Source organism: Schistocerca serialis, chromosome 5 (genome assembly GCF_023864345.2).
Source record: "Schistocerca serialis cubense isolate TAMUIC-IGC-003099 chromosome 5, iqSchSeri2.2, whole genome shotgun sequence".
Taxonomy (NCBI): Eukaryota; Metazoa; Arthropoda; class Insecta; order Orthoptera; family Acrididae; genus Schistocerca; species Schistocerca serialis.
This window is the reverse complement of record NC_064642.1, coordinates 398,478,860-398,495,766: the sequence shown is the minus strand read 5'-3', so window position 1 is coordinate 398,495,766 and position 16,907 is coordinate 398,478,860. Positions and strand designations below refer to the sequence as shown.

The following is a 16,907-nucleotide window of genomic DNA, read 5'->3' as shown; positions in this document are numbered from 1 at the left end:
GGCTGAAGTTGACACTATTAAGGTTGCCTACTTTGGCTACTTCCACTCATTGATGTCATATGCTGTCATATTCTGGGGGAACCAACCACTTGCAAAAAAAGTTTTCACCATCCAAAAAAAAGCAATCAGAATAATGTGTGGGGTCCATCAAAGACACTCTTGCAGGCACTTGTTTCGGAAGATAGGTATCCTAACAACTGCCTCATAGTATATTTTTTCCTTGCTGACCTTTGTGTGCAAAAATTATTCCATCTACCAAGACAACAGTAAATTCCATGGTTATAACACCAGAAACAAAGACAATCTACATTTCGAAATGAAACGTCTCACTCTGGTACAAAAAGGAGTTTACTACTCCAGCATTAAGCTGTTCAATGCTTTACCACTACATATCAAATGTGTTCATACAGAGCTGCCAAAATTTAAACAAGTTCTCAAAGATTACCTGACAGAGAAATCTTATTATACTGTGGACGAATATCTGAAAGAAAATGTATACCATCACTAAACTTATTGTGTCTAGAAGTATTTCAATTGATTTTATTGTGCATTTGGGCATTAGCACACTTTTTGTAACAACAGATTGGCTGTACATGTATTTACTCTTGTAGGCCTAATATCTGATTTAACTTTGTGCTCTTATCTTTAACCTTTATTTGAAAGTCCTTTTTCTGTTAAATGGTTGTTATGTTATCTAGCTGACATTGTATCTGTTACTGTATTTATAGTATGTCTTACTTAAAATATGTACAATTTGCCATTGAATTGCCCTTGTATTTATTGTAAGTTTGAATTGATACCTGTACAATTTGACACATTCCATATCCTTGTGATTGACTCAGTAACTGGATCTACGGAACAAGAAATAAATAAATAAATAAATAAATACAGGCATGCATCAATGCAAGAGGATGTGCTACTGGGTATTAGAGGTGTGTACAGAAATCTGGACCAGCACCTCTGAAGGTCTTTCTGTATGGTGGCACAACATCCAATGTGTGGTTTTCATGAGCAATAAAAATGGCAGAATTGATGTTTATGCTGATTTCTATTCCAATTTTCTGTACAGGTTCCAGAACACTCAGAACTGAGATGAAGCAAAACTTTTTTTGATGTGAGTGTGTGTGTGTGTGTGTGTGTGTGTGTGTGTGTGTGTGTGTGTGTTTGTGTGTAAAATTGGCTGTACTTACTTTAATCCCTGGCTTCACTAATTGTGAAATTTTTCTTGTCATTAGGTCTGCAAACCCAGGGTGAAATCGATAGAGTGAACCATCAATGCCAATAGTTGCTTGTTCAAAACCCATTTTATTAAGTAATGTAGCCATTGAAGCAGAGACCATGACACCAGCTCTTGAAGAAACAGCTTCACACATATGTCTGAAGTCTACAAAATCTTGTTCAGTTGCATGTGGAAGACCAAGCTCATTCATTATTCTCTTAACATTTGTGTAAGAACCTGGTTTATCACTGTAAAATACAAATAAAAAGTTTGATGTAATTTCCACAATTTATAGCTCACAGCTATCAATACTGAACACTTCACTACGCTGAAATATTAAAGCTATTAATTGTGTCAAGAGAAGATAATATTTTTGTGCCCACTAGTATAGATTCTTACAATAAGGTTAAAGTTAACACAAAAATTTATATAGACTTTTGGGTCTGTAAAAAATTCTTTTCATTTGAACTGAACAGACAGGGTAAAGAGCAAAATTGTAAATAAAAAGATAAATCTATCTACATAGCATGCAATAAGTAACAAACAATTTACAGGATGAAATAACTGCCATGTTTGAGATTAACATAATTAAAACATCAAGAATGTACTGATCAGGAAAAGGAAGAAATCATATTGGAAAATAAGTCTCACAGAACCCTACCCTCACCCTCACTACAGGTGGAATCTTTTTCATCCTTGATTCTGAGTTTTGTGATATATTCAAACATGAGAAACTTTCTGAAACCACAAATACCATTTATAAGACCAAAAGTTCATATAAAACTATGTTAAACAAAATGTATCATTCATGCAGAACTATTATTATATGTAATTAGGATGATTGTTTTAATAAGAAAAATCTGTAAATTTATTTTTACTAAGTTTCACTAACTATGTATCAATTGACCAAAACAATGTCTTTCACTATGATGTAAGTCATTTAAACCTCTTTGCCTCAAATGTAAGCTTTGGACCACTTCTTGTTGGCCCTTGGTGAGAAGAGTGGTTGTATGACAGACTGTTGGAAAGACAGATGTAAAAAGTAGTAATGTTTAGTTGCGGAAATGTTAATCATGTGGAACCTTACATGAGACATATCTTGTGAATCAGCTGCATATGAATTTATGACTACAGAAATTTCAATGAGAAAATTGTTTTATGTGAATTTAAAAAATTGCCAACTTAACAAACCTGCTTATAGTATATTTCTTTGTACAGCCAAATCTGGAGAGTGAAGTCATAACCTGAAAAGAAGACAATGAGACTAACTTCAAGGCAATCATCTAAGCAAAAAACTGTATTTTAGTAAAGTGAACATGCCCTTCTGTGACACTTTATTGAGAATAATGACAGAAGTCCATTCAGTGGAAGTGTCACTGTATAGAAGTTATTGAAGTGGTTGTTGTAGTAGACTGCCCTTCCTTTCCTCTTTCCCCAACCTATACATCTCTCCCCTCAAAGGAAGAAACTACTAGTTCCAAAAGCTAAGAAATGTATCGCTTTTACTTTTGTATGTGTGTATTGGCAATACAATACACTTCATATCATGAAAGTAAATGCTGGCCAGCATTTCACTCTTGTAATATATTAGTTTATTTGATTAATTTTTCTTTTGGTATGTGTGATGGATTATCTATGGTAGCTAGGTGCACAAGAAATTATGGGACACTGCAATGTGATCACTGAAAAATACTTCACAAAAAGGAGTGAATCTCAAGATCATACCATATTGTGAGAAGTTATTTATTATGAAATCTTGTTGTCATACAGGACAATCAGTTCAAACACATACAATTTCAAGTCAGTGAAACTGAACTAAATAACAAGCTAAAAAACCATGAAACTGTAAATTTGGAAAGAAGCTCTTCCAAAATAATGCCAGATCTTATCAAAGGCAACTGTTATGCCTTTCATGAAATGAATTGTCTCCTTTTCCATACCTATCAGCCCTGTAACCCTCTTAGCTGTCACCTTGTAGCCTGCTGGATAGAAGATCTTTTATGTTGAGGTGCATATTAAAGGACTGCTGAAAAAGTTGTTCTTAATTAACATGACATTCATGGTACACTGAAGTTGGTAAAAACATGGCAAAAGTTCACAGACCTTTAAGAAATAAAATGATGTTAGCAACCAATTAAAAGCAAAAAAATTATTGTTGGTATTCTGTCCTGGACATTCCATTGTTTGATTTCAACGCATCAAACATAATAACAGCAGATACATCTACTGCTACTGAAAATACAGCAACAGGAAATGGTATTGCTGCTAAGCTTGTTAATCACTGTTCACCATATTTTACGGTAACATCCCTGTTTTTACTTTAATATTAAATCTGAAAACAAAAAAATGAAGGAAACTAATATTTTCAAATTTCAACGTGCCTCTGATACACATCTGCTGGAGGTATTTTTGGTACCAATTTACCATTGACATCAGTTTTGAATTTCGTGAGTAGTGTGGTACAACAGTGAAAAGATAGACATGAGAGCTAACACACAAAGACGCAGGATGTCTATGACATTCCATTTGTCATCAAAGTCCCCTCAGTCACTACCAACAGTGACCTGAAGTCATATCTGATGGCTCCCCATGCCATGATGTCAGGAGTGACACTCCAAACCATTGAAAGAATGGCACCTCTTCCTAGGCCACTGCCATGCTCACCAATAATGGTCATCTGGGGCAGTGCACAATGATACTGTTCATCAGCACTATGTGCTTCAAAGTCATGGCACCATCCCACACACAGTCATTTGTGTTGTGGTGTTAGTGGAAGCCTACCAATGGGATATTAATTCCCTAGCCCAAATGCTGCTAGTCTCTGATCAGTGGTGCAGGATGACAGAATAATGCATGGTGTCTGTTATTGTTCTCAAATGGCAGGTGCAGATTTAAAGAGGTTACGATGTGCTTGGTGCACTATACAGCAATCCTGCCTTATGGAGGTCAGGTGTGGGTGACTGTAACACTGACAATGAGTATGCCTGCCATCATATTCCCTTGCAGTCCTACATTGGGCCACAGTGATATCCAAATGTCTCAAATCTGTCTTACGTAAGACAAGTTCAATAAGTGACTATTTCTGGTTTTGTGTATATGCACATCACATCTCATGTTGAATTTTTCCAGATTTTCTCTGGCATCTATCAAACAGTTATGCTGAGGCATTTAAAACAGATTCTGCAGTACTCTATGGCTGGCAATCCTACTAAACTCTGATTGTATCTTCTGCCATTTGAAAATACATTTAGCTCCTGGGGAATTGCCTGGAGCAATATCCCATACTGCAGATGAAAATGGAAGGAAGCAAAATACAGCTGGAGCACCAACTGTTTGCTCACATTGTTCCTTAATATATACAATAAAAAAAGTACACAAGTTAGTTTGCTGCACAGATAATTTGTGTGTTCTTCCCAAGAAATTTTGTGGCCTATGAACAGTCCAAGTAGTTTTACTGTTTTATTTTCATTTTTGGTTACCTTCAGATAAAAATTATTTGTTCTGTTTTTGTTTTGTTTGTGCACAGCTGATTGGCATGACACCAGAGATTAGAAATTTGCATCATTTCTCTGTTGTTAGTGTACACTTTGTTAATTCTCGTCCGCAGCTCGTGGTCGTGCGGTAGCGTTCTTGCTTCCCATGCCCGGGTTCCCGGGTTCGATTCCCTGCGGGGTCAGGGATTTTCTCTGCCTCGTGATGACTGGGTGTTGTGTGATGTCCTTAGGTTAGTTAGGTTTAAGTAGTTTTACGTTCTAGGGGACTGATGACCATAGATGTTAAGTCCCATAGTGCTCAGAGCCATTTGAACCATTTTTTTGTTAATTCTCACCTGTGGATATGGATATCATGTCATCAGCATGTAGTATGTTCTTACATGGCATGTAATTTGAAAAGTCATTAATGTAAAGAATAAACAAGAAAGGCCCAAGAACAGAAGTTTGGATTGGTGCTCTTTTTAGCTGAAGTATTGCAAATCTATGCTTACTTGCACATACTAGCTGTAACCTATTAGTTAAATAAGATTTGAATAAACTGAGAGATCTATTTTCTGTGCCATAATATTCTAGCTTTTGATGATTATGTCATGTGACACTGAGTCAAATGCTTTGATCAAATCAATAAGTGTTCAAGACATAGATAGCCATTTTTCATACCCTTCATCAACATTATTCACCAAAGCTTCAACTGTTTTTTCAGTTAGTAGATGAGATGCGGATGTGAATTGTAGCTCATTAAAAATTTTGTTGCTTTCAAAGTAGCTGTATATCTGTTTATGCATACAATTTTCTATTATCTTGGATATGATTAGTACTATTTAAATGGGTCTGTAGTTATTTGGGAGACTTTTAGCACCTTTTTTATGCATAGGCAATGTAACTGTGGGCTTAACACACTCTGAGAAAATTTCTTTTATGAATGTCATTTAAAGTGATTTGTATCCACATAAATTTCTCGCTGCTTTATTTTACAGGAGTTAGCAGTGATTCTGTACCTAATGTGGAATAATTGAGTGGAGTGGTAGTACTGGCAATATTTACAAAATATTCATTGAGTGAATCACAGTCAATGGATGATGTTTTCTTTATTGATATTATTAATTACCCCTTTTGATGACATTTCATGCTGCTTTATAGTTAATTCTGGAATTTAAAATGTACTCATCATTTGCACACACTTAGAATATTTTATCTCAGATCTGTAGAGTATCTCATACATACGTAATTTTCCTTGTTCCAATCACTTTTATGAGACTCGTCTTTTAGAATTAATAGTAATATCCTCAGTTGTGGAGTGTAGCTCTTGCTGGTATGATGTTGCTTACCTATGATATCAATACGATACCATTTGGTTTCAGTGGGGCACATCTTTTCTATTACGCACTTAATCTCTGTCAGGAAATTGCAAAAGCATTTGTCAACACTTCTGTTATCATCCATTATATGAGACCAATCCATTTCTTTAACTGGTCTATCATATTGTTTACACTGTCTTCTCTTGGTAGTCTGTATGTCATTTCTCTTCCTCCAGTATTGAGAGCTGCAGTACCTGATATTCCTAATTCTATTACATAACGTACAACAGAATGTGTATATTACTAATTATGTCACCAAGACATGAATTCAATATGATGGTCTTTTCATTTAGCCAATAGTAGTTCAATGACTTCAAAGAATTAACCATATGAATCACATTTTTTTCTTTTTGTCCTTATGTCTGTGTTAATATCACCTACAATTATAAATTTATGCTGTTTATATTTAGATAAATGCAATATTAAAGTATTATTTTTTCTGTAAATACCATTTGATCAGAGCCTGGAGTTCAATAAACTGAGACTGTTACAATTTTTTGTGTGCACATTACCATATCAGCTACTTCAAATATGCCTTCAAGGTTATTCTGCGAAGGTCTATGACTGAGTAATGTGAATCAAGATTACTTTTGATGTAGATTTATACCCTGCCATGTGACATGCTTTTTCTGCAATAGCTTTTCACCAGCAAATATCCAAGTAGAACACATAGGTCCATTTCAGACTCTTTTCCCAGTGTTAATTGATACACAAAACACTGCAATTAATTTTATCAAGTTAGTATTGCAGTTCATTGACTTTACCTATAAGAGATTGTACATTTATGTGAAGAAGGAGAATACTGTTACTAGCACAGAAAGGTATTTTAATTTCACTGGGTCTTGCATGTTCACTCATTTCCGCTAGGTAATTCAGATGCTCACCATGTTCAATGTGCAGAGTTTTCTCTAGTTGACTAATATTTACCACATTGCACTTTGCATAAGTAGAACATAGTTTTTTGATTTTAACATTGTGGTTTTTTCATCTAAATTATCTGCATTACTTTCCACATATTTCAAGATGATAGTTATGTATGTTTTGAATAATTTGTCATTTTTAGTGGTAGATCGCTGTCTTACATCAAGTACTGTAAAGTAGTGAACCCAGTCACACATCTGCCCCACCCTCACCCCCACAACTCCACCCCCCACCATTTTACAATCTCCCTCTGATTAGATCCATATATGCTACCTGTTTTTTGATGTGAGAAGAGGAGGCAGTAATGCACCTCTCCTGATTCCCAGTTCCTAACATAAATATACACCTCACAACTGTTAGTACTCTTGAGACTGATTAAGAAAATGGCTGTTCATGTTCCACAGGACCATTCTTGCATATTATATGGTCAATCACATTTTACTTTTAAAATGTTAATGATTTGAGAAAAATGCCTTTACATGCAAAAATTCTCTAAAATATGTGAACAGAAGAGCTCAAAATACAGAGATAAACACTACTAACCACAGCCCTCAGTCTCAACATGAAATAACAGTCTTGTAAGTGCTTTTCATATACATGATTAATGCTTTCTTCCCAATTAAAGTCTGAGTCAATATGGTTTCTCAGAAGCTTGATACTTTTACTTTCTGCTCCATTTGACAAAATTAAAAGAAGTTGTTGAATTTTGTTTGGATTTTGATGGACTTAATTGGTTGCAAACCAATTCAGCTCAGAATTAAGTGATCCCTGCATTACGTTATTATGAAGTGTGATGTTTTGTAGGGTATGCAAGGTTATATGATTAGTATAATGAAGACAACCCTGTCACAGTTGCTTTTTAGGTCATGAATAGCTGTTTGTTCCATAGTTGTGATGTTGAACTCACAGAAAAGAATTTGTGGAAGCAAGAAGGGAGACGAGGAGTTCACAAGCTACCAGGGGTGGTTGGGTGGGAAGGGGGGCAGATAGGATGTTGGTCTGCAGATCAGATGTTCATAAGGTGGAATACCAGATGCTGTTGTGACAGAATAAAATTATCTTGTGAAAGGAATGGAGGTGATTGAGTGTGTGTGTTCAGAGTTTACTGGTGCCCAATGCCGAGGTTATCAGTGTAGGAGGAGGGGAGGGGGGGGAGTTGAATAGGGTCAATGCTTGGGCAGGGTATTTACACAGTACTACAATTGTGGAGGCTAGGATTTGAAGGAATTGGAAAAGGTGAATGAAAGGTGGGATGGTGACCACTGGTAAGGTAATGTTTCCTAGATGGTGTACGGAGAGCAAGATAGGTTTTCAGAAACAGCATTTGTAACGGATTTGGGCTAGGCAAAGAAACAAGGTTCTGAGTCGGCAGAGGTAGAAAGAGGAAAAGTACTTACTTGGTATTGTAGAAATCAAACAGGGAAAGAAAGTACATCAAAAATAAAAAATAAACTAGTAGGGTAAACAATTATTGAAAGAAGTGTTTGCTTTTTCAATAAATGTATAAGAGATTCAGACTGGTAATAAGGTGAAGAGAACAGTAAAGAAGGGAGAGTGAATGGATTTGCAGATGTGCAGTAAGGAAGACACATACAAGTTTTTAATCATGTGTATGGATCTGAGAAGCTAGAGTTAGCTGCAATACTTAAGGGTGTGTTGGACATTGTACAACCCCTGGAAAACAAAGTAAGACATTATAGGTGAAAATAAATAGAAGAAAACTGTAAAGAGGAAACAGCATACAGGCCCAAAATTACTCACTGAACCTTACCTTAACCAGTTTCAGCCACCCTCCAACAGTAATCATCCCTCCTTTCCACCCCGCTACCTCCTAGTCACATTTGAGAAATTCCTCATCTCCAACATGGCTTCATACTCCTCTTCAAATCCCTTCCCTGTGAATAAAACATGACAGCCATGCAACAGCCAGCTAATTACGCCTAAAACCCAATCCTGACCTTAACATACTTCCTGCTAACAAGAATCATACATGGCTGCGAGTCTCAGCCAGCACTCTGTCATCTCTGCTCACAAACCTTACTACAGTGATCTCATTGTAGAAGTCTAACATGATCTCTAACAAGTCCTCTAGACATTAAGACTATCCCAGAGTCTGTCATCTAGAACCATGAACCTTCTCATTCACATTGTTAGCGTGTCCTTTGCCTCATTTCATATGCCTGGAGGCTTTTATTCATGATAAGATATTTTGAACAAATTGAATGAATGAATGAATGAATGACTGATATGTCCTGAAAACTTCTCATTTTTTTTCAGTTGCTAATCAATTATGAAAGCAACATATGATGCATGAAATAACAACACTCAAAAATGTTAATTTTTATAGCAATTATAAAATTATCTTTGGTGTTCAAAAATATGGAAAATTTGCTTTTAATGGCAACTTAATACAAGAAAAGAAACAATTTAAATTAAAAAAGACTATAAATACCTTTCTATTTCAGATACATATTTAGTGAAGAAACCCCCTCGCTTTTGAAATGCATCAGAACCTTTTCCACCCAGGATGGCATTCATTTTAATAGCTTTCTCAGCTATCAGTCGAACTATTTCTCCCATATACATTCCTGATATCATCTTCTCATGCCTGTAACAAGTAAAACATATTATGTGGGTTAAAACAACAATGAATATATGGTACAAAATAAAAGTTATGAGAGATGTGTATGATCATCAATGAGAACATTGTTCCCATTTCTCTACCACGGAACATGAATGCCCATTGAAGTGAAGGATATGTACTTCATTACAACTTATAGAACACACTTTAAAGATATGGGGAAATCATTTAATTGATTCCTTGTGCAAATATCAGTGAAAACTGCTGGTTGAAGTGGATTTTGAAAAGAGCCAGTTATGATAGACTGATAATTTGAAATAAGTATTAGATACTACTCTGATGCTATCTATAGTATAGAACAATAAAAAGATGGTCACATGAATCAATTTCCTGTTGCTCTGGTTAGTGGCCTTGTCAGGATATGCTATGTTCCAAGAAAATACTTCCTTGACATATTCAGCCTGGAGCAAACATAGGCCAGTAGTGACATTTTTACGCTATGTGAGATCTGCATCTGTTACAGTATGTATGATACATGGTGCAGACTATGTCCATATTATTGCAGAGCATGTACACCATGATATGTTTCCCAATGAATATATCATTTTCTAGAAGCACTATCACACAAGTCACAATTTGAGAATTATGCTACAATAGTTGGAGGAGCTTAATAATAAATACCAGTTAAAATTTTGACTTCCAAAATCAAAGTTGTCTTAATAAAAGAAGAAAGAAACAGAAGAAGCAAGAGAATGAGGAGGTATTGGGAAGAAAGAAGACATGCAAAACAAGCCACACATGATCCGGAAGTATCCTAAGAAGCAGAAGAAATACCAGTTAATATCAGTAATGTCAAGAAACACTTGAAATATCAGTAAGAAGCAGTCATGAGCACACAAACTAATGTTCATAGCCTATTGAGACTTGAAAATATGTAAATTTGATACCTAGTGTTGAATGAATTAAACTAAATAGAACCACTTGTAAAATCTATGGCATGATATATTACAACTGTGCTCTCTGATAAAGTTAAATCAGCAAGCTCCCATCATTATCAACACTCCGTCTTTCACAGGTGAAAATTGGTGACCCATCATACAATCCTCTTAACAATCTGTCACCATTTTTCCTGATCTTCTGCATCTTGGTGTACCTGGCCTCATGTTTGGTGTGTCTTCTCCTTTATCTGACCTGTCCATCATCTCGATGGTCTTCCCTTCAATTTTCTCCCTTTGACTTTGCCTTGGATGGAAATCTTTTACAAGAGATCCTCCTGTTGTCAAATTATGAGACCAAAGAACTGCAAGATTCACTGGAAACATATACTGGAGAACTTTTTGTCCACCCTGAGTTCTTGAAGGATTGATTTTTTGGTCCACTTGTCCATCCATGATATTCTCAGCAACCTCCTATTTGTCCACATCTAAAAGTATCATTTCTTTTGTGATCCTCTTCAGTTACTGTCCATGTCTCAGTGCTGTAAATGAAAACTGGAAACACCAGAGATTTCAGCACTTTCAATTTAATAAGTCTGGTTAGGGTTCGTTCTTTCCAAATCATTATCAGCTTTGATACAGCATCACTACCCAAAACAACCTTACATCTTATTTCCTGTACAGAGCCACCATCTTTCTGAACTACTGAGCCCAGGTAGACAGAATGTCAACTGCTTCCTATTCTGATAGTACATCAGTGGCTGGTAGTGACTCCCCTTTGTCAGTTATGATTTTGGTCTTTTTCTTATTAACTGACAATCCAAGTTTTTTGCTTTCATAACTTTATCCATAGTTTTCCATTTCCACTTGTCATTCTGTGCACTGTGTGGTGTCACCAGCAAATCTTAAATGATTGATTCTTCATCCAACTCCGATCCCACCAGTCCAGCCATAAAGACTTTTTCTCGTAACATATTCTCCTTAGATGTTAAATAGAACCGGAGACAGAATGAACCCCTGTCTAACTCTTTTACATGGTTCAAAAGGACTTGAAATAGTTTTATCTGCTTTGATTGCTGTCTTACTATCAGGGTAGAGATTTCTGATAAGGATATTAAGATGATCAGGAATGCCCATTCCTGCTAGTACGTTCCACAATTCCTTCCATCAAACACAGTCAAAATCCTTGCTATAATCCAAGAAACAAAGGACTGATGGGGGTATGGAATTATCTACATTTTTCAATTAGGTGTCTGACATTGAGAATCTGCTCTCATCTTCCTTTATCGTGCACAAATCCAGCTTTCTTTGGTGGTATTTCTTTATGTAAGTATGTTTTCAGGTGTTCACGGATAACATTTAGAAGAATCTTGCTGGTATATGAAATTAATAAATGGTTCTATAGTGTTCACAACACTATGCATTTCCTTTCTTATTAAACAGAATTATTACTGACATGGTCCAGTCTTCTATACCTGTTCCATTATTCCATGTGCTGTTACATATTTCATGCACAATTTTCAAACCAAAATCTCCAGATGCCTTGATCATTTTGGCATTAATAAGGTCAGTTCCAGGTGCTTTGTTATTTTTTCAATGTAGCTATAGCTTTTGGGACTTCTTCTTTTAAGATATTAGGTTCATTCTCTGATGGAACATTTACATGACCAATTTTTTATCAGCTACCATGTGAAGGTCAATAATTATTTAGGTTTTCAGTGTAGATTTAAATGTTCACACCACTATAAATCATTCTTTTCAGTAGTTCTTACATAACTGGCTGTTAGCACTGACTACTGATTTATTTTAGATGAGGTAGTAATAAAATATTTGCTGTATAAGCTGTTCTTGATGCATTTGTTGCATTAATTCTCTATGAAAATCTAAGCATCTGATGATAGTCATCACTGTCTTCGACAGTCAGCTGGTTTCTTGACAAAAGCATTGGTGCTTAGGGTTGAAAGCTCATATATTCTTAGAGAACTAATGTAACAAGTACACTGAGAACAGTTGGTACAAGAAGTCCATCATGAAAGACATGGAAATGAATTCACCTATAAAAAGATCGGTACACAGAGTGTATGAAAGCTTCTATTGGCATACCTTAGGAAAAGATATTGAAGAGAACAACAAAAATTCTAGTCTTATATTAAAGTAACAAGTAGCTCAAAGGCTTCTATCCAGTCACTTGCCTATCAGTCTGGTCTGGCAATATAAGACACCAAAAGGAAGGCTGCAGTTTTAAATTTCACATTTAAGAAATCATTTACACAGGAGAATCATGCATACATACTGTAGTTTGACTGTCACAGAGACTCCAGTATGCAGGACACAGTAATAAACACCCCTGGTGTAGAGAAGCAATTGACACAGTTGAAAACAAATAAGTCACCAAGCCACAGGTTCAGATGGAATCTCAATTTGGTTTAACAGAGAGTACTCTGTGACATTGCCCCTGAGCTTGCATTTATCATGGATCTCTTGCTCAAAGGGAAGTCCCATGTGACTGTAAAGAAGTGTAAGTAACTCCATTATTTTATTTATATGTCACATTCCATAGGACTAAATATAGTAGAAAACCCCACAGGCATGGAACGTTTTAGTAGATGAAATTACAAGATAAAAGTAACAACAGATAAAAACAAAATGTTTATGAACCCAAAAAAAGTCAATCCATAAGTTTAAACAATGGAAAATTCAGGATGGAATATAACAACATTAGAGAAGGAAAGTTGCTACTCACCATATAGCGGAGATGCTGAGTCGTGATAGGCACAACAAAAAGATTCACACAGTTATAACTTTCAGCCATTAAGGCCATTGTCAGCAATTGACCCACATACACACATGCACACACACACTTGCACAAACGCAACTTGCACACACGTCTGCAGCCTCAGATAATTGAAACCACACTGCGAGCAGCAGCATCAGTGCATGATGGGAGTGGCGACTGGGTGGGAGGGTAAGGAGGAGGCTGGGGTGGGGAGGGGGAGGGATAGTATGGTGGGGGTGGTGGGCACTGGTGCTGCTGTTTGCAGTGTGGTTTCAGTTATCTGAGACTGCAGACATGTGTGCAAGTTACGTTTGTGTGAGTGTGTGTGTTTGTGTGTCCATTGCTGACAAAGGCCTTAATGGCTGAAAGCTATAATTGTGTGAATCTTTTTGTTGTGCCTATCGTGACTCAGCATTTCTCCTATAAGGTGAGTAGCAGCTTTCCTTCTCTAATCCATAAGTTTAAGTAAACACAATCAACAATACAAGAAGAATCAGTTTAATTTTTTAAGGAATTCCTTGACAGAATAGAAGCAGTGACCCAAAACTCTTCAGTTTTGATTTGAAAGTGTGCGGATTAATACTAAGATTTTTGAATTTGAGTGGTAGCTTATTTAAAATGGATGCAGTATTATACCGCACACTTTTCTGCATAAGAGTTAAGGAAGTCCGATCTAAATGCAGGTTTGATTTCTGCTGAGTATTAACTGAGTGAAAGCTGCTTATTCTTGGGAACAAGCTATTATTGTTAGCAAGAAATGACAGTAAGAAATATATATATTGAGAGGCCAATGACAAAATACCCAGACCTGTGAACAGGGGTCGACAAGAGGTTCGTGAACTTACACCATATATTGCCTGAACCGCCTGTTTCTGAGCCAAAAGTATCCTTTTAGAGTGGGGAGAGTTACCCCAAAATATAATACCACACGACATAAGTGAATGAAAATAAGCAAAGTAGACAAATTTTCATGTCAAAAAATTGCAGCATTAAGTCTTTGAACAAGATCCTGAATGTGGGCTTTCCATGACAGCTTACTATCTATCTGAACACCTAGAAATTTGAACTGTTCAGTTTCACTAATCATGTGTCCATTCTGTGAAATTAAAACATTGAGTTTTGTTGAATTGTGTGTTAGAAAGTGTAAAAACTGAGTCTTACTGTGATTTAGTGTTAGTTTATTTTCTACAAGCCATGAAGTTATGTCATGAACTGCTCTATTTGAAACCGAGCCATCATTGCACACATCCTTTACTACCAAGCTAGTGTAATCAGCAAATAGAAATATTTTAGAGTTACTCATAACACTAGAGGGCATATCATTTATATAAATAAGGAACAGGAGTGGCCCAAACACTGATCCTTGGGGCACCCCCCACTTGACCGTACCCCACTCAGACCCCACATCATAGCCATTCCCAACACTGTGAATAATGACTTTTTGCTGTCTGTTGCTAAAGTAAGAGGTGAATCAATTGTGAGCTACTCCCCGTATTCCATAATTGTCCAACTTCTGGAGCAATATTTTGTGATCAACACAATCAGACACCTTAGTTAAATTAAAAAAAATATGCCTATCATTCAAAACCTTTTGTTTAACCCATCCAGTACCTCACAGAGAAAAGAGAATGTAGCATTTTCAGTTGTTAAACGACTTCCAAAGCTGAACTGTACATTTGATAGCAAATTGTGTGATGTAACATTATCAATTATCCTTACATACACTGCCTTTTCAATAACTTTGGCAAACACAGATGTAGAAATAGGTCTAAAATTATCTACATTATCCCTTTCTCCCTTTTTATAAAGTGGCTTTACTACTGCATGCTTTAATTATTCAGGAAACTGACCATTGCTAAAGGAAAAATTACAAATATGGCTAAATACAGGGCTAACATGTGCAGCACAGTACTTTAATATTCTGCTAGGCACTCCATCATAACACTGAAAGTCCTTAGTCTTCAGTGATTTAATTATTGACTCAATCTCCCCCCTTGTCTGTATCACAGGGGCGTATTTCTAACATCAATCTTGGAAAGGCATTTGCCAAAAAAGTTTATGATTCCCTGTAGAAACTAAAATTTTAATTAATTCGCCAGCAATGCTCAGAAAATGATTGTTAAATACTGTACATACATCTGATTTATCAGTAACATATATATTTTTACCACAAACTGACTTTATATCATTGACATTGTGCTGTTAACCAGACACTTCCTTCACAACTGACCATATGGTTTTAATTTTATCCTGTGAATTAGCTGTTGGTATACCGCATACTATTTGCCTTCCGAATAACATTTTTCAGCACCTTACAGTACTGTTTGTAAAGGGGCCCTGTAGCTTGATTGTGACTACTTCTAACATTTTTATATAATTCCCACTTTGTTCAACATGATATTCTTATCCCACTAGTCAGCCACCCGGGCTGCCTACTACTGCTAGTACCCCAATTAGAATGTTCTAATGGAAAGCAACTCTTAAAGAATATGAAAAATGTGTTAAGGAAAGCATTATATTTATCATCTATGCTATCAATACTATAAACATCCTGCCACTCTTCTTCCTTGACAAGGTTTAAAAACCTCTCTATTGCTGTTGGATTAACTTTCTGACATAGTTTGAAATTATATGCGACATTTGTTTGACTACAAACGCCTTTTAGTGTTAAAATTTGTGCATCACGGCCTGAAACTCTATATTGCTGTTGTATTAACTTTCCTACATAGTTAGTAATTATATGTGACATTTGTTTGACTACAAAAGCCTTTTAGCGTTAAAAATTGTGCATCATGGTCTCAAAGGCCCTTTTACTAACAGAATGCCCATCTAGTAATGAAGAATGAATAAAAATATTTTCTATGTCTGTGCTACTGTTCCCCTGCACCCTAGTTGGAAAACACAGTCTGCATCAGATCATATGAAGTCAGGAGATCAACCAACATCCTTTTTCTTGCACCATCATATACAAGATTTATACTGAAGTCACCACATATAACTAATTTCTGGTACTTCCTACAAAGTGAACCAAGAACCCTCTCTAGCTTGAGCAGAAATGCTCTTAAGTCAGAATTATGCGAATTATAACAACAACAATTAGAAGTTTAGTTTCAATAAATTCAAATACCCCTGCACAACATTCAAATACCTGTTCAGTGAAGAGCTGTGATACATAGAAAGAGTTAAAGAATGGACATACAAAATTACAGACCAATATCCTTAACATCAGTTTCGGTAGACTTCTTGAATGTCTCCTGAGTTTGAAAGTAACACATTTTCTTGAGACAGAAAATATTCTGTCCACAAATCATCATGGATTTAGAAATCATCACACGTGCAAAACTCAATTTGCTCTTTTCTCAAATGATTTCTTGCAAATCATGGGTGAAGGGCTACAGACATTTTCCATATTTCCAGATTCCCAGGACATGTACATTATGACATTCTGCAGAAGTGATTAGCATTTGAACCATTTTGACCCACAGGTTCAAGGTCAACATCAATATCATGGCACAACATCACCTACTGGTAAAATGAGCCTACAGCTCTTGTTGTCACTATAAACTGGAGGTAATATTAGTGTAGCTTGAGCAGACATGCAGGATGCGTCACAAATGTATGCA

At 36.1% G+C, this 16,907-nt stretch overlaps 1 protein-coding gene across 1 annotated transcript in view; it reads right to left on the bottom strand.

Moving 5' to 3' along the window:
* The window catches only part of LOC126481965 (hexokinase type 2-like), a 179,067-nt gene that overhangs the window by 19,564 nt on the left and 142,596 nt on the right, over positions 1 to 16,907 (bottom strand). Inside the window, exons 7-8 of the mRNA XM_050105929.1 lie at positions 9,445 to 9,600; positions 1,191 to 1,467 (exon numbers count right to left, since the gene is read on the bottom strand). Coding sequence (XP_049961886.1) covers positions 1,191 to 1,467; positions 9,445 to 9,600 — 433 coding nt within the window. The remainder of the gene's footprint in view (positions 1 to 1,190; positions 1,468 to 9,444; positions 9,601 to 16,907) is intronic.